Below are 18,382 nucleotides of genomic sequence, written 5' to 3'. Positions count from 1 at the left end.
ATGTGCTCTAATTTTGTCTTCCCCCTTGTAAACGTTTAGAGACAGCATTGTGTCAAGAAACCTCTCCTTCAAGAAAAACAAGTTGTGAGTTCGACACTTCTCAGTGCCCTCATTAAAATATTTTTAAGCATGCTTCTATTACACGACAAGGTCATAAGCATATATATTGACATACACAGATGAAAGTAAAAAGCTGTGTGCCAATAGACTCTAAACATTCACTGATAAGTTATGGTGCCGATAGATTTAGCAGTCTAAAACCAGGGGAACTGATTCCTCTAATTACATATACAGGCAAGTGAGGTTATGTGTACAGTTTAAAGGAGCGTTCCTTCTCGTCCTACAGCATCTAAAGTGAAGCAATTCAAAACACCATTTAATACATGCTGTAGGAAAGTTTTAAAAGCCTTTTTGGTCAATTGGGCTTTCTAATTGGTTTGATTCACTGCCCCATACCGTTTTTTAATGTGTGCCAATATGTGATTAAGTACATGAAGCTTATTCTTTTAAACCCAAAGTTTCCACTCCAGTATGTTTCTGGGGCCTACAGAATATGCCTGTTTTATTCAGTCAAGGCCAGGAAAAACTTGGAATTAAAAGTTCCAAGATCAGAGGACAAGGTCTGGTTTCACTTTCTATGAAGTACCAGTATGTTTGATTAACAAGCACAAATAATCTTCTTAACAAAGGTAAAACCAGTTTTGTAATTCACATTAGCTGGTTTTGCACTCGTAAGAAGATCTGTGAAAACAAAGATATTGTGTGAGTAAATCTACTACCAATGACTGAGCAGCAACTGGGCGAGAATTGCTCAAACACACACAACCTACCAGCGTAATGGTATTATCAAACTCCTCGCCAATTTCCATTACCCTCAAAAGGCTGTGAATTTACTCCTAATAAGGACAGGAGTAAGTTCCTTTCCATGGTATGCAGGGGAATGAAACACCCTCTAAATGTATGGGAATGTAGAAGTGGTTTTCCAAACGGAAATATTTTTTCATAATGAGAAAACAGCTAAATAAAAGTGAACAAGTGCATTTGCCCCTGCTCTGCAGACTTCTCAATATACCAAGGCAAACCTTTGAGGATTTCAAAAATGGGTACATCTACACCCATGCGATGTAGTTAACCGGTGGGTGTAGAGCAGCCCAGTTTTCTGGATAATCCGACCAAGAGAATTGCTGTGGTAAACACATTTCTACCACAAACTGGTTTTACACAAGAAAAGAATTGATGAACATAGCTCATTTCTTTATTTATTGAACAAATCTTGTGTTTTGCATTCATAAATATCAGTTGTTCAAATCTTTGCATTCTAAATGTCCCAAAATGTAAGAGAATGAACTATAATCTTCTGGTAAGTATGTTATAAAATAGTTGAGTGAGGGCACACAATTTGACATTTTTATATAATGAGGCTAAATTGGCAAATGCGAAAGGGCATATTTTACTTTCAATATGTTCAAGATGAAACAGCGCAAAATGTGTGCCAATTTGACACATAGGTGCATATTTACAAGCCCCTCTCGCCAGAGGAGCGTCACTTTTTATGATGTTCCTGTGGCGATAAACCCTTCGCCTTATTTACAAGGCGGTAATAAGCCACTTAACATGGCTTAACGTCACCTTGTAAATAAGGCCCCCTTTCATGCTACACTGCGTGAAAGGGGCATGCGATGGGTGTTGTGGTGGGTGTTCAGACGCAACGCCCATCGATTTTGACTCTGCCGCCTATTTACAGTGGTGGCATAAATAGGAGGCAGCGCCAAAATTAAGACTAAGGAAAACCTGGGCTCAACATGGCGAACCAAGGAAAAATGATTAATTTCTCCTCGTTTTGCTGTTTCTATGTGTGCTGTATTGTGCAGCACACATAAAAAACAGGAACTTGCCTTGAATGATTGTTCATGTGCAGGAAGGTGATATGATGCAGGACCCCTTCCTGTCCTCCTTGCCTCACCATTCCTACATCCCTTTTGCCTGCAGATGCTAACCCACACGTTACTCATGGATGACCCAAACCAAGGGCACTAAATTGCTCTCTCTAAATGTATGAGGCCTTAATTCGCCCAACTAGTGCAAACAGGTATGGGGCTACATATTGCAACACGACCCAGACATTGTCCTCCTCCAGGAGACTGATCTTCTGGGGGCGAACACCCATCAAATGGCACACCTGAAGCTTCCATTGCAATACTGGGCCCACATGTCTTCTAAAACATTGGGGGACGGTGTTCTCTTCAAATAAGCTTCCACTATACTGTCTCTAAGATGGTGAGGGATAGGAAGGGTCACTTCCTGGTGTTGCACATGCATAGAGATAAAGTTCCCCTCACTCTTCTCAATGTCTATGCCCCCAATCATGCACAGGACCGATATCTGAAGTGCATATTGTGTGAGCAACTGGACGGGGTGGAAGTTGACATCATCGTCGATGGCTATTCTAACCTAGTGTGGGATCCAGGCCTAGACCACAGCACAGTCACAAACCAGGGCATTGGAGTTATGTTCTGGACTACTCATTCTAATCCCATGTTGACACATCATACTCATGCATTGATCAAGTTTTCTTAACTACCTCCCTCTTGCGCGATTTTAAATCTGCAGCTATCTCAGATATCTCCATCTGTGATCACGCCCATGTAAAACTGGTTTGGTCCGCCGCTACCCCCGTCTAGCAGGGGCCGGATATTATGACGTTTACCCCTAATCCGGTTGATGTTGCTGAGATCCGTAAAGGAATCGGTGAATACTTTGTACTGAACATCCTGCCTGACATCTTGTTGCATACACTTTGGGATGGCTTTAAGGCTATATTCAGGGAAGTGATTTCCATCATAGACATTGCCAGAGGGAGAGAGGCGCGTTTTATGGAGTCTACCTTGGCGGTGGAGATTAAAGTCCTGGAAAAGCAAGATCAGTCCGCTCTGAATCGATGCAGCAAGCAGCAATTCACTATGTTGCATGGTCAAGTGAGGGATCATAGAGCTAATAGGGCTGAACTTTCCCTTCTGGCTCTAAAGCAGAAATATTATGATGAGGAGAACAAGTAGGGCTGTATGCTAGCTCGACGGCTCCGTTAAACGCATGCTAGAGCACACATTGCTAGACTTCAGGTAAGGGACAAGGGCTGGGCAATCTCTGAGCGAGACATGCAGCAGGCATTTTATGATTACTATTAGACCCTCTACACATGTGATGATTTGCCTCCTGCATTAATAGAGTAGTACCTGAGTGCCTGTGATTGGGAACCCATCCACCCCCATGCGAAGCTCCTTCACCCAATCACCTTTGCATAACTCCGCAATGCATTTCGGGCCCTCCTTCTTGCCAAAACTCCGGACCCCAATGGATTTCCTTTAGTCTTCTACAGGCTGTTTCAGTCTAAACTGGAAGAACATTCGCTAAAGCTGTTTAACTCCTTCATAAAGGAGGCAGCAGAGATCGCCCTATACGCTACCCACTGCTCTTCCTATTGCCCTATAGCGATTCTCAATATGGATGCGAAAATCTTCATCAACATTTTGGCTACCAGATTGGAGTGCTATCTTCCAGGCCTCATTGAGCCTGATCAGGTGGGGTGTATTCGTTATTGACAGGGGCTGATAATGTGCGCTGCATAGCGCACTTAGTAGAGAAGTCCCACCACCACGACATCCCGGCATGCCTCCTTTCACTTGATACGGAGAAGGTTTGTGATAGGGTGAACTGCTCCTTTCATGCGGTTTTGGGTAAGGTGGGTTTGCGGACGGGAATTATACCCCAGATATGGCTTCCTATGGCACCCCAGCAGCTACCATCAGGGTCAATTGGTACCACACGTCCACTATTAACATCCTTAGCGGCAGACGCCAGGGGTGCCCATTGTCACCCCTTTTCTTCGCTCAGGTATTGGAGCAACTAGCCATAACTGTCCACTGCACTGCTGCCAGGGTGGGCATCCCTTTTGAAGGCGGACCATAAGATTAGCCTATTTGCAGAAGACCTCTTGCTCTCTGATGCTCTTCCCGTTACCTCTTTACCAGCAATTGTTGCCAGCCTTGCTGCATTCGAGGCGGTGGCAGACTTTAACATTAATATGTCTAAATCCTGCGCACTTAATCTGACTATACCTTAGCAGGAACTCCCTCCTCTGCAAGGCCTAGCAATATTTCGGTGATCCACGACACAATTAGGTATCTGGTTCTTAACCTGACCTCTAATCTGTCTTCCTGGGCGCAGGACAATTGGCCGCAACTTCGGAGGTCCATTCTGGCAGATCTCAGGTGGTGGAAGCCCCTTCTCATGTTTTGGCTGGGCTGTTTTAATGTCATAAAAAGGAACGTCCTACTACTGGCCTTCTACCTTTTCCAGACTCTGCCGACTCTGAATACCCAGAAGGATATCCTTTGCTTGCAGCGGTACGTCCGTTCCTATATTTGGAATGGGAAATGGCCAGGGATCTCTAACTCTCTATTGATGCAGCCACAGGACAGGGGTGGACTAACCTTCTTGAATATTACTTGGCCACCCACCTATAATACATCTCAGAATGGGTGGTGCTTGAGAAGCAGCCGCTCTCCATGGATTGGGTGGTGGCCTCCCAACCCTGTAGGATTCAGCCTGGTTACAAGTAAGATCACACAGCGCTTCATCAGATAACCCTACCAACACAGTGCTCGACATATGGGACAAGTTGGCGACAAGGAGCGGGCTCACTACTTTCCCCTCCCCCAACACGCCAATTGCTCAAAATCCTCTTTTTACCCCAGTGCTGCTACCCCAGTCCTTTCCCAGCTGGGGGTACGGAGAGTGTCGGACGCCATGCCACCTCTTTGTAGAGCTCTTCATCAAGTCCTTTGATCAGTGCAAAACTAATTTCAATCTTCCTGAAACGGCTATACTACAGTATTGTCAATTACGTCATTGGACATGGCATGACTAGGCCCTATCCTCCCTTTGAAAAACTGGTAAGAGTGCACAATGGATCCAGTGGACTTATATATAATACATACTGCACACTTCAGCATTCCACATCCCTTCGCACCTATCCCTAACAATGGGGCTGCCAGGCTACCACTGCAGATGTCATCTAACAAAAGCAATGGGTCACTCACTGGCGGGACATACCCAAAACCTATAGAAGCTTCTCCCTTATGGAAACGGTCTACAAGTTCATGTTCCAAAGGTATTATGCTCTGGCCCACTTCTCCACCGTTTACCTCTCCACATCTTCCCTATGCTGGCAAGCGGCTTGGCAGTGGGGGATTTTTGCTACATATGGTGGTCATGTAGCCTCATCACTACCTTCTGGAAAGAAATCCTGGTACACATTAAAGCCATCATACGAAATCCACTTCCTGCATCCTACCTTATGGTTACCCTTGGTGTATGGCCCTTACTCTAGAAGTAATGACACATGTTGACTGGAAGCACATTAGCCACATGCTCCATGCTGCATGGCAGCTTGTGGCGTTTACATGGAAAAAGACTACTGCCCCTTCTATTGTTCAATGGTCTGTGGCACATGCAGGTGATGGAACAATTTTCCTACAATTTAACACACATCGAGGCCAAATTTCAATCTGCTTTGTGCCCACTGATCCACTATCTGACTGGCTTGGAGTTTACATGTTTCAATACTCCGAGGTTACGAGATGTACAGCTTTTGACTCGTCTTCCCCCAAAGATTACACCCAGTGACTGACCCCCTCCCCCTCACTCACTTATAATAATTACCACCTATGCACTAATGCGCGACATTGCCCGGATTGTTTGAACTCTATCAAAAATGCCTCGACCAGGAATTGTTTTATTTTATTGTTGCACTGTTCTTTCTTTTTGCTTTGAGACATGCCATGCTGTGGACGACCTTAGGTGTACCTGGCCAATTACTATCTAAACCCTTTACTTCCTTGGAATTTTCCACTGGTTTCACGCTATGTGTACGTGCCAACTGGTCTACTGACTTATTATGTTGGTCTCTGGCGGCCATGCCGTACCTTATTGTAATCATTTGATTAATTTTCAATAAAAAGATTATGAGCAAAATAAAAAAAAGAAACACTTTAAGACCAATATTACAAACACTGTTGGTAAAATGACTTCTCTGTAAGTCACTACTATATCATTTATGTGTCCTCCAAACCAACAGCATGTCGTAGCTCAACAAACCAAAGATGGTAAGCAGAGGTGATGCAAATGCCAAGCGTGAAGGGTGATGTGTTCATCTGGGTCAGTTAGTTCGGGAAACACATTTCTTGGGGTATTTAACTTAGAAAAACAATAACAGTGGATCAGCCGCGGCCGCTGCAGGTAAGAGCAGTGAGACGGTGAAACCGGCTGGGGGGGATTTCGAGAGACGACGACGACGAGGGAAAATATATTATTTATTTAATTTTCCCTTGTGGTCATCTCTCGAAATCCCCCCCCCCCCCCCCCCCCCCCCCCCCCCAGCCAGCCCCATCGCTCTTACCTGCAGCGGCCGCGGCTGCAGTGGATACAAAAATAAGGTGAATACAGGTAACCAGGAGACATTAGGGCTAGCCAAATGAAAGTGTTATAAATGCGGGGAATAGGTTTAAAAACAATATGATAGTAGGAAGAGTGAGGGAGTCTTTCACAAATAAAATTATAAACATACAGAAATGGGTCAGTTAATTAAAACATATGGAGACAGATAAGCGGATAAAGGATAACGGGTAATGGTAAAAGGAAGGAGAGCTAGATGGGAACTTCGACGTAAAACAGGAACTTAATTAAAAAATTAAATAATGAGATTTAAAAATTAACATTACTAAGGTCAATAGAAAACCATTAAAAAGAAAGGACGCAGACATTAGTGTGTCTGAAACACTCCCTGGACATGTCTGCATTGGAAAGGTTAAACTGACTTGCAAAAATGAGACTTGCATTATGATTGATGAGCTTCAAGATGCAGTGCGGTACTCGTTGTTAGTATTTTGAGTGTAATATTGCATTGTTATTATCTGATTTATAACATTAATAAAAATATATATTACTCAATGCAATTAATGTTAATTTGCAACGAATCACTAGTGTTTTAATGCAATTCTACCATTCTATGACAACCTGTCTGCCAAGCTTGTGCTTTATTAATACTTTGTGTAATACACCTACTTCTACGTCGGTGAAATATTTTCACCAGATGCAGCTACCTTCATTGACCTGCATGCAGACAGGCAGATTCACAAACTTTTTGTCTGCCTAATTCCAACAAAGGTGTGCAAAAGGGGGCACATGCAAATGGAAATGTCTTTGTCATAGTACAAAGAACCAGGATATGCAGTGATGTACAATCCTAGATGAAATTGAAATATAATGTACTAGTTTGTCAAGAGTTTCACAATGCTGGGGACAGGAAAGGTAGAGGAGCAGTGGTGACTGGGCAAAATGCATGTAATACCCATAAATCTATATATTTATGAGTATTCAGTAACATTATGCACCGTAGTTCTCATCCTGGAAAGACAAATACAAATGTATCCCTATGAAAGGCATGAGTAAATGCATTTCTAGGTTGGGATAGGGAAAGCAACTCAGCCCTACATCATTGGGCTCCATGGGGGATGAGTTCTCCATGGGGAAAATGTTTTCCATGAGAAAAAGAAAGAAAAAAGGTTGTTGTGCACATGCAAATGTTTCACTCTGTAAGTTACATGGTGCAGGAAAATGCATTCCCATAGTGTTGGAAGTCTGCACAAATCAGAGGTATTAAAAAGTAATAGCAAGATTTCTGCCTTTTCAATGAAAATGGGCTGTTAGTGATTTTAATGTGCATGGATTGACTCATAAAAATATTTTCATGAGTGTTTACTTGTACAATCTGTCTGTTTACAAATAGATCACACTCTATTAAAAAATATTCAACTTTCTTAATCGTTTTTAAATACAGCAGATTACAAGAAGTCAGCAAATGGATGAACTACTCGATGTTCTTATTGAGAGCGGAGGTATGAAACAATAAACAATTCTTTTTTACAAGGAGCTTTTGTTATTTTCCAAAATTCACGATTGTTACTTGATTCATAATTTAAAATTACGTCAGTAAAAAATAGCACCGGATAATAAAATGCAAAGGTTATGTCACAAATGTCCAAAAATTGAACAAATATCATGATCATGTCTTTTCTGCTTGCCAATTGCTATAGCATTTGTTCTGTGTTGAAGTGATATTCATTTGTGTCCTCTATCTATATTTGTGTGTCTCCCATTTGTGTACTGCTTTGATTTACTACATAATATTTACATTTTAACGACTGGTAGAAACTGGGGCCCCAACTGAAGGATGTTTTCTTTACAATCTCCAGAGCTCTCATAAACATGTAATGCCTGACCAGGGCCTCATTGTTAATAGCATAAACTGGCAAAAGAGTAACTCAATGGTATTATTTAAAAGAAACTAGCCATGTGACAAATGGGCGGAGCTAACAATGGGCGGAGCAATCAACGAAAAGGCGTCGGATTATAAATACCTCAGGTCCGTCATGAAGCAAAAGTCTTCAACACAAAAAAAGGGCAGATGCTCTCCTGGCCGCCCTGTCAAGTTTAGGAAAAAACCTGTGGCATCCTAGCATGGTTCGGATACTGCAGGTCATGAAGGCGAAGGTTCTACCAGTTCTTTCCTATGGGAGCCAAATTATGCTGTGCTAAGATACAAAATTGTTAGCACTTTGATAATTAAAATTTATACAGGCGTTTCTCGCCTCCCAAAATCAGCATCGCCAGCCCAGGTTTGCTTAGAGTTTGGCTTCCCCAAATAATTCCAGGGAAAATGCATTCATCAAGTTGTGCCATTGAATAAGGTCAGCACAACCTGATACACTCAACAGTAAAATATGCAATGAGCTAAAGAATACCAGAGCCAAAGCTGCCCATGCTCAATACAGGGATGCAGGTCTGGATGACCTCTGCCTCCGCGAGGTATGGAGCTTGGGAATGACTCAGAATGAGTTCAGTAAAGTGGCAAATGCGAGTGCCTGGGTCTAAGGGCACAACGGCCGACAAAGATACCCTGTCTCTGCGATCTCATGCAGGATGATCTTATCCTCATATAAATAGCATCTGGGTGAGCAATCTTACCTGGTAGCAGATTATTAAAGATATATAAAAAAAAGACTCTTGGCATTCCATCTTGGAGGCCTTGCAAATTTGGACCATCACCCGAAGTGGCAAACACATCTGCCAGACACATAATGTAGGCTTTACAACAAAGAGCAGGAAACTGCATATTTTATACATGTGCCCTAAGTTACTCGAGCATCGCGGACGGCTGCTTCGCCAGCAGTTTGTCCTTCCAAACATGCAGATTTGTGGACAGGTGGTTATGGCAGCCCTGAGTCCACAAAATACAATGTTGAATATCAGGTTTATCAAGTTCATGTCAGTATTCTCCCATATTTTGAAACTGTATGAGATGAAAGGCTGAAAAGTACTCATTTATATGGGGCCATGACTATGCATCGAGTATGAGGGCCTTTTTTTATATTTTCTATATACACACAATTGTACAGATTTACACTATGTGATTTTATCAGTTTTTACCGGATGTTTCTACAGTCTCTCATCCTACCCCAAGTACACCTGCACATTCTAATAACTATATAATAGCACTGTCACTTTATAAGATTAGTATATGGAACATGGTAAATATCGGTTCAAAATCTCAATAGAACCTTGTTTTTATATGTCTGACGATTTTAATTTCACTTATCTGGATGATGCAAGTATGTTTTATTGTTTTATGTATGTTGGATTGCAAAGTTTTTTTAAATAATTTATTATTATTATTACTATTTAGGAGGAACCTTGTATTCCTCAGACACCAAGACACAAATGCTTACTTTAGCAAAAGAGAGTACTTTAGCAGGTAGTGTGTTCGATTCTCTTCAAGGTCTCTAAACCACATGCTTCACATAGGGCAATGTTTTGTCTTACATTATTGAAACTCAGTCTTATGACTCTACATAGAGGAACTGGAGCAACCTGGGGCTGAGATGCAGAGTATGCAGACTAGTCTACTTACTGAGTTATGACTGGGAATTCTGGGATATGATAGTCAATTAAGAATGTCAGTTCCTCTTGAAAATACTAATCATTTGTATAAGAATTAGAAATAATTTTCGTGTCAGCTATTACACTCCAAATAATAATACATTCTTGTTGGACTTGGCCCTCTCTGCAGGGTCATCCCCAAACGTTTTGCCTTCAGTCCCATTTTTCTGAATTTGTTTTTGTTGGCTTTAGGTCTCTGCAGACTTTATCACTGCTTGCCAGTGCTAAAGTGTTTGCGCTCTCTCCTTAAAACATGGTAGAATTGGCTTACACCCAATTGACTTTTTTAATTTACTTGTAAGTCTCTAGTAAAGTGGCACTACCTGTGCCCAGGGCCTGTAAAACCTACTAGTGGGCCTGCAGCACTAGTTGCCCCACCCACTTAAGAACCTCTATATACATGTCTTATATACATGTCTCAGGGCTGCTATTTCAACCTGTATGTGCAGTTTTAAACTGCAATATCGGCCTTGCAAAATGAACCTTTTGCCAGGCCCAAACCTTCCTTTTCAAAATGTGTAAGTTCTCCCACCTTCCAGAAGAAGGGCACCAGCTATAAATAATGGACCTCAGACACTACCTCTTCAGTACACTTCTGGTCCTCTGCCAGGAAGAAGGACTGCGTGCTGAGGAAAGGACTGCCATTCTGCTGGACTATTGCCTACTGGACTATTACTTTGCTGGACTGATGCCTTGCTGGACTGCTACCTGCTGCCCTCTCACCTGGGTGAAAAGGACTGGACCTGCATCTGTTAAATCCAAGACCTCAGAGTGACTCCAAGGGCTAATTGGCTGGCCTCCTGAATTGAGCCTCTGGGACAGAAGGCTCCAACAGCCTTAAACTCAGCACATGGACTCTGCCATCTGTTAGTCCTACTCTGCCAAGTGTTGCTACCCCAGTCCTGCACCCTTGGAAGTGGGCCTGAAGATGCTCTGCTAGCCTATCTGTGGTTCCAGCCGAACTAAAACGTCTCCCCTGCTGCACAGTGCAAACCTGAGCAGAACTGACATATCACCTCTACTGTGAGGGTTCTCCTGACACAAAGGACTCCACATCCACCCTGCAGCCTCATCAGAACTGTCACCTGTGCAAAGCTGTCCAGATGCAGGCCCCTGCATCCCTCTTTGACAGCAACCCCGAAAACAAAGCAGGTTCTCACATCGCAGCCTCCTAGCTCCTAAGAACCAATGCATAGTCCAACTACACGACACATCCTCGATGCTGGACTTCGCATTGCAAGCCCTCATCAATGCGATCCTCGACAACGATGTAGGACCTTGCATCGCAGCTTCACCGTTCCTCAGAACCGAAGCATCATCCCATCTGAGAGATGCATCCTCGGTGTGGGACCTCGCAACGCTGCGCAAGCCAGTATTTAAGGTACATTTGTTCAGCGGGCTTAACTGAGTCCCTGTAGCTGGCTCACGCTCCATCACGGTCGTCCTGAACTTCTGACTTTGTCCCGATCGTGCAACCAGATATCCAGCTTTGAGCTTCTTGTTGCTATTTTCACTGAAATCTTTTAAATTGCATATCTCCGGTTCTACTGATTGGATTTTCGTTTTTGTTTAGTTTTATTTATTCCAAATAACTCTATTTTTTTACCTTGTTCAAGGATCCTTTTTTTCTGGTGCTTTTGACTTTATTACTGTTTGAAGTGTTGCACAAATACTTCACACATTGCCTCTAAGTTATGCCCGAATTCTCTGTGCCAAGCAGCCAGAGGGTTGAGCACAGGTTAATTTAGGGTTAACTACCAAACCAGTTACTCACAATACTCAATTTCAGTAACATAGCTCAAGTGACTTAACTCCTATCACTGACATCTACAGTGATTTGAAGGTCACAGGTCTGAATAGTCGCAAAACCTTAAACCCAGCTGAGATTACATAGGGTAATAGTAAGAAACAAAGCAGTATATAGAAAACAAGTTATAATTATTATTAGAAACTGTGTCTCACATATTAAATTTTTATGTCAAAACATACATAAAAAGGAATTTCCCCATACGAAGCTTAAGTATTTTGAGCACTGTATTTAATTTGCATATCAAATATTCATAATTCTTTAATCTTAAATTAATTTAAAATGTTTTCTTTTTTCAAATAGAAATGCCAGCAAATGCCAAAGATGAACGTTCCTGTGTTCAGAAAGTGCCTCAAATAACTGTTTCTTCATCTGGGAGCACTACGGTCTCATTGCCAAAGCCAGCTACACCATTTGAGCATATTTCACCTGCCATTCTGCCTTTTGATCACTGTACAAACAACAATGGTAGTCACCTTGAAGTCTTACTCAACACACACAGCCCTACCCGAAGGGCTAGTGCTATCCCCATTCTTAAACTTGGTACTGAAGACTCTCACTTTGAAGGCATGATTGATGGATTTTCAAGCAAAGCATCAGAGGAGGTTCTTAGCTCACGTGAGATTTTAGACACATCTCTTCCACCCATCCCAGCTCAGATGTCACCCACAGTTTCAGAGGGAACTGTTTTGCAACACTTAAGTTTCACTGAATCACCTTGGGAAAGTATGGAATGGCTTGATCTGACTCCACCAAGTTCTGCAACAGGCTTTGTGTCACTGACCACAAGTGGCCCTAGCATTTTTAACACAGATTTTCTAGATGTCTCTGATCTCAATTTAAACACTGCCATGGATCTTCACTTGGAGCAATGGTAACGGCTGATACTTCTATGACTTTAATCCTATGGAAAGAATGATGACTATGTACAACAAACTGAAGCTGATGCCTGCCTGTAATTCTCTCCATGAACCAAAATGGAAAACAGTTTCGACCAAAAAAATGACAGGGTTCTTTGGTGGGTCAACAAACATTATAAACATATATTTCTGTGCTTATTGTTTCATTTTGTAGTTATTGAATGTAAAATATTCGGATTATTTTTGGTATACCAGACCCCCGAAATTAATGGTGAGAAATTGTTCCTTTTTCCCAGTAGAGGAAATAACTCCCAGCCATCTCAAATATATCTTGCTAACTGAGCAAAATGTGTCTCATTTGTATAGGAATCAGGTTTTTTTTTTCTCAAAAAGGCATAATACAAAACAGGCAAGTGGCAGTTGGACGTTATTGTCATACCTTTCATCAAAATAGTTTTGCACTTCTAAATCCGAGCCTGCTAGTTGGAATCATAAGTGCATTTCCTATTGTTGTAATATAATGATGAGTGCCTTGGAAAAGGAAACAGAGCAATAACACAATAATACAAGATAAAGAAGGGATCTTGAAAATGCTTATAAGTTAATGCATACTGGATGATATCCTACATCTGGATGTGACACTCCTCACACACTGTTTAATTAATAGGAAGGTTGCAACATCCCCTGTGGAGAAGCTGCATCAGCTTAGTACGAGTAATTGTTTCCTTCCCAGTAATCAACAAAGCATCCTTAAGAATACTAACCAAAATAATACTAGCTTTCAGACAGACTATAAGTTGGTATTACGATACAACAACATCAGAAGGTGGCTAACCCCCTGACAAGACTCTCTTGTATTTTCAATATTGACAACACCAGCCAAATGCAATATCTGGAAGATGTAAATCTCTTGTTGCTCAAATTGAAGATCTCAAGATGGTACCAGCAGAACCTCTTCAAAGAGAACACCTTTGATAAACTCCATCATGCCCCTTTGAGTTACAGGAGCAAATTTGATCAAGTTCTTGACACATGAAAACGTGATTCTCGTAAAACATGTCTTCCATATTTTTGACAAAGGAAATATTTGTTGCTAAGAAATTGCAGAATAATGTATTTAATATATGAGTTACTGGAAGGAAAGCGAAGTTGCATGCCATGACCATATGAGATGCAAGCCTTTTGGAAGCAGTAACATCCTAAGTTATATTATATTTGTGTTGTTTGTGTATGCACATTGCTGTATATATGTATAAAACCTTTCGTAGTTGCTGGAGGAATATTCGAAATTGTATTAATGTAGTATATGCTAAAAATGTTCACACTTTATGAAAGGTATGTTTTTGCAAGTTTTCTGAACAATATAGATGTAGCTTTTTACAGTAGGTATTAAATTCACCATTTTTATATTGTACATATGTTCACAGTGCACTTTTAGAGTAGACTCTTCTAACACAATATGATTTTTGCTTTTTGTATTTTGTAAATTGATAATTTTGAAGGCATTCCATACATATGTTTGGTAGCACTTGAATTCAAAATGGTCAAAGCGCTGCCATTTTTCTAATAATAAAAATATGATGTTTAAATTGTGTTTGCAGAGTAAATTAGAAACAATATTTAATTAAACAATTGAGGCTCTGTTCCTGATTGGATCAACTGTCAATATTCTTGTAAGTTTTAGCAGTAGGGCTGAAATTAACACTAAAATATTTCTAAGCCAGTGGCCTCAGGAAAAGTCCACCTTTCCCTCCCACAGCATGGTATCCCACTTGATTGATACATGCCGGAACACTGACACCCCCTGTGCCATTTCTAAACAAAGGCATTACTGTCACACCAATGTATTAACTCATCCCACCATTTACCAGTAAGAGGTGCTGGATGTTGTTCCAGCTGGTTGTAGGACCACCAACTCACTAGCAGTGTGAACTAGGGGAACACCAGAATTGGCAAAGAAAGCTACACATTCTGATCACTGTCTTAACCAAGCAATAAAATACTGACTGGATAATAAATTACATTAGGAATTAGTAAACCCTAAGCCATTTTTATGTGATTTTTTTCCTCAATTTATAAACATATGGCAAAGGCTCAGGACATTTTTAAATGGGTTACACCCATGGGACCAAGTATTCTTTTCACATACAAACTGTGTACACACTTTGTTAGATGTGTATGTAATTACTTTTGCAGTCACCTAAGGACTTGGTGTGGGTTATAGCCAAACTGATGCCAGGGACGTTATGACTCGCACACCTTTAAACACATTTTTAGTAGAGTCAGAATTTACAGCAAAGAATGTCCAGCTACAAAATGAATGTCTTAACAACTGTAACAGAAGATAATATTTCAATTTAATACTGCATACCCAGTGACATCAGTGAAAACAGAGGCATGTTCCAGCCAATAATTTACTTCATACTTTGCCACTGTTTCTCTGTTGTAACCATCAGTGAGATTTTCTTCATTGTTCTAAATCTCCCTTCCATGAATTGCTGTGTTAGTCAAAGTAGATATCTCCCTCATTCCCTCTCTTATTTTTCTGCCTAGATCCAGTTCTTCCTCTTCTCAGATGGGATCACATGTTACAGTCAATAAGAGAACTAGTTAAGAATGACCTTTAATTATTTTACCTTTGGCATTACATTGTTCTGAAAATAAACTAGACTATAAATCCCCCAAATTATTTTAATTCAATACTATAGTTGCATACACCTAGATATAACAAGTTTCACCCTGTTTTCCTCTATGTAGTGTTTGCATTAACTAGTATGTAAAACCAGTATTTACAGAAAAAGACTTAACGCCTGTTAATTTGTTTTCGTATATGAAAAATGTTTATTCATCGACTCCTATTGATTAAATCCAAATTCCCAAAAGTCATTGCAATAGTCTAGAGATATTTTATAAAACATTGTATATGTAAAGTTTAAATGGTCTTATTAGGTGGTTAGTTCCTTGATTCAATTTTGCGATAGACAAATAAATGTACAGTACAGGCCTCATATTGAAAATTGTTGCATTTTTTGTTTTAGAACTTCTTTGTTTAGCTTTCTTATTCTAGGATCAAATTTTATTGAGATATTTTGGTCTTAGCAAGTCGTTTTGGGTGCTTTTGTAGACTTTTCCTTACTGAAATCAGGACAGACGGCTACCTTGCCAAAGATAAACAATATATTCAAACCCACAAAAAATCTTCCACTTTGTGAAATTATGTTCCAGTGTTTAAAATTTGACACACGGTTACTTAAACAAGTAAACAGTTTAAAATATGTTCAATCTCTGATTTCAAGTTTTAAATTGCTCTATATCACATGCAGTTCTTAAAGTGATGCAGTGTTTGTTTGGCAGCTGGCCTATTGATTTCCATCCTTACTTTGAAAGAAACTTTGACTTCTGAAAGCTAAGAAATTATTGCAACTGCGTACAAGAAATCCAAAGTATTCATGGCTTCTTAAAACACAATAAGCTCTGAGCATATTCAATGATGTCCAGTTACAAATGGTTTCAAACTAAGATGACCATATCTAATTACCGGAAGAGCGAGATTCATGTTTTGTCAAAAAGAGAGAAAAAATATGCAATGTTTTGAAATTGTGAACTTGAGGAACTACTTGTGTGATGCAAGACTAACCACAACTGTGCACAAACTGCAAAGATAGTACTCAACCATATTTAAATGATGACTCAAATAAGGGTTGTGTTATGTTCATAATGTTTGTATCGTCACAGAACTAGAAATGTGCCAATGGAAGTAAAGTGAAAAGTGCTTTAAATTAAATTTTGAGTTGAGAGGTAAAAAAGCAAAAGGTTGTTTTGCTTTACTAATGTGCCAATAATGTTTTAAACCTGTATCTTGAAATTGAATGACTCTTTCCCTGGTGAAAGTTTTGCTCTTAATTACCAATCCTGTTGTCTTGTAAGTAAAATGTAATGCTTTGGAAAACATAACAAGTCTGTGAAGAAATGTTCCTTCCAGTGTGGGGGAAAGGTGCACTTTTAAAAAAAACTCATTCTCCAGAGATAAACTATTTAACTATGCAACACTTTTATTTCCACTACTACGAATTTTGCAACACTATTTTAAATAAAGAAACGTGGAAAACTCAGTTCGCTTTGATTTTGTTGTTTGTTATTTCTATTTAATATAAATATGATTCTGTTATTTATCACGGGGCACCTAAAATTCCTTGAGTCAACACATTTAGCGGGTATCACTACTTACTGTGGTTGATGTGGTAATATTTACTTTCACTTCTGAAACTGCATTTAAGAAACGCTGTCTTGGTGCCAGACACCAGTGCACATGCATGTACATTGTGTTGTTTCTTTTGTAACAGGTTGAGATTTTGTATTAAGGCAAAACATGAAGACATGAAGATAACTAAGCGGGTGATTAGGATGGCGGAAGGACTGCCACCGCCGGCCCGGCGGTGGCGGTCCCTCCGCCATCTGAATGCCCTTTTCCCCCGCCAGATCAGGAGGACGGGGGGAATCGTTCCACAAGCATGGAAGGCGCAAAGCCCGCCCGTCACGCTTCCGCCACAGGCAATCGTAATGATTGTCTGGCGGAGGCTGGCTTTAGGGGGCCTGTTACGGGTCCTCTCTGTGGGGGGGGGGGGAAGTGGTGCCCTGGGGGGATACCCATGATACCCCCTCCATTTCCATGCACAAGGTGGCAAGCACCGCACGGTGCCTGTCACTTTGTTCAGGGAAATGCACAACATGGCCATTTGACAGTGCGTCGGGTGCTGCAGCGAGCAGCACCCGCCACAATGTTGAATTGCCAGAAGCAACCACAGCGGTGGCGGTCGCATCATGATTAGGCAGTCCCGTTACCGCTAGGATGGCAAGCGGACTCAAGTCCGCCCGCCATCCTAATGACCCCCTTAGTTCCCACTATTTTTGTTCTATATAATACATTTTCAAATGTGAATGCGTGGGCCTAGCTTTTCTGAAAAATGCGTCTCACATTTTATTCAGTAGAAAATATAGAGCTAAATCGTTTTTGATTTTTTTAGCCAAAAAAGGCTATTTAAGCACTTTGACTACGGTTTTCTGCAACACTCCATGCTAAATTTAAATATAGAAACCCTTAAATGGACATTAAAAGCCCATGCATGCGTCTAGAAACCACCATGTATGGTCACAAAATGCTAACATTAAAGCCAGCACATCTGATAATGGTTGTAAAGGGTGACTCAACGTTTGCTGTCCTTGAAGATTGAGTGTAATCGATTAGGATGCGGCAGTTCCTCCACTAGGGCGGAGGAGCGTCGCCCCACTGCTTTCTCGCAGTGCGAAAAGCAGAAACATAAAATGGTTATAACTTTCAGTTATTACCATTTTATGTTTGTTTGCGGGTGGGGGGTGGGGGGGCTGCTCTGCGAGCAGGGCAAGGGAGGAGTGGTGTGCCCACTCCTGAGTGCACAAAGACTGTTTGGTCGCCCCTCTGGGGTCGCCCAAACCAGCCATGCACACTCTGCCCTTCTCCATGCAGACTGCAATGCAGCCTGCATGGAGAACATGGCCTCCCCATAAGCCCCTGGCTGGGCAGATTCCCAGCCAATCACAACGCTGCTTGCAGCATTGTGATTGGTTTAGGGGAGGGAGCCTGGCTGCATGTTTCCTGTTCCTTTCGAAGGCAGGAGAGCAG

At 41.2% G+C, this 18,382-nt stretch overlaps 1 protein-coding gene across 10 annotated transcripts in view; it reads left to right on the top strand.

Annotated features, from left to right (window-relative positions):
- The window catches only part of MYOCD (myocardin), a 170,141-nt gene extending 153,306 nt beyond the window's left edge, over positions 1-16,835 (top strand). For 8 of the 10 annotated variants that reach the window (XM_085616772.1, XM_085616765.1, XM_085616767.1 and 5 more), the window contains 2 exons: positions 7,898-7,955; positions 12,167-16,835. In XM_085616772.1, the coding sequence (XP_085472898.1) occupies positions 7,898-7,955; positions 12,167-12,741 (633 nt within the window). In that variant the 3' untranslated portion in view covers positions 12,742-16,835. The remainder of the gene's footprint in view (positions 1-7,897; positions 7,956-12,166) is intronic. The other 2 variants (XM_085616768.1, XM_085616764.1) reach the window with 1 other exon arrangement.
- The last annotated feature ends 1,547 nt before the right edge of the window (positions 16,836-18,382 follow it).

Source organism: Triturus cristatus, chromosome 7 (assembly GCF_964204655.1).
Source record: "Triturus cristatus chromosome 7, aTriCri1.1, whole genome shotgun sequence".
NCBI classification, from domain to species: domain Eukaryota; kingdom Metazoa; phylum Chordata; class Amphibia; order Caudata; family Salamandridae; genus Triturus; species Triturus cristatus.
This window is presented reverse-complemented; position numbering and strand designations above follow the sequence as displayed.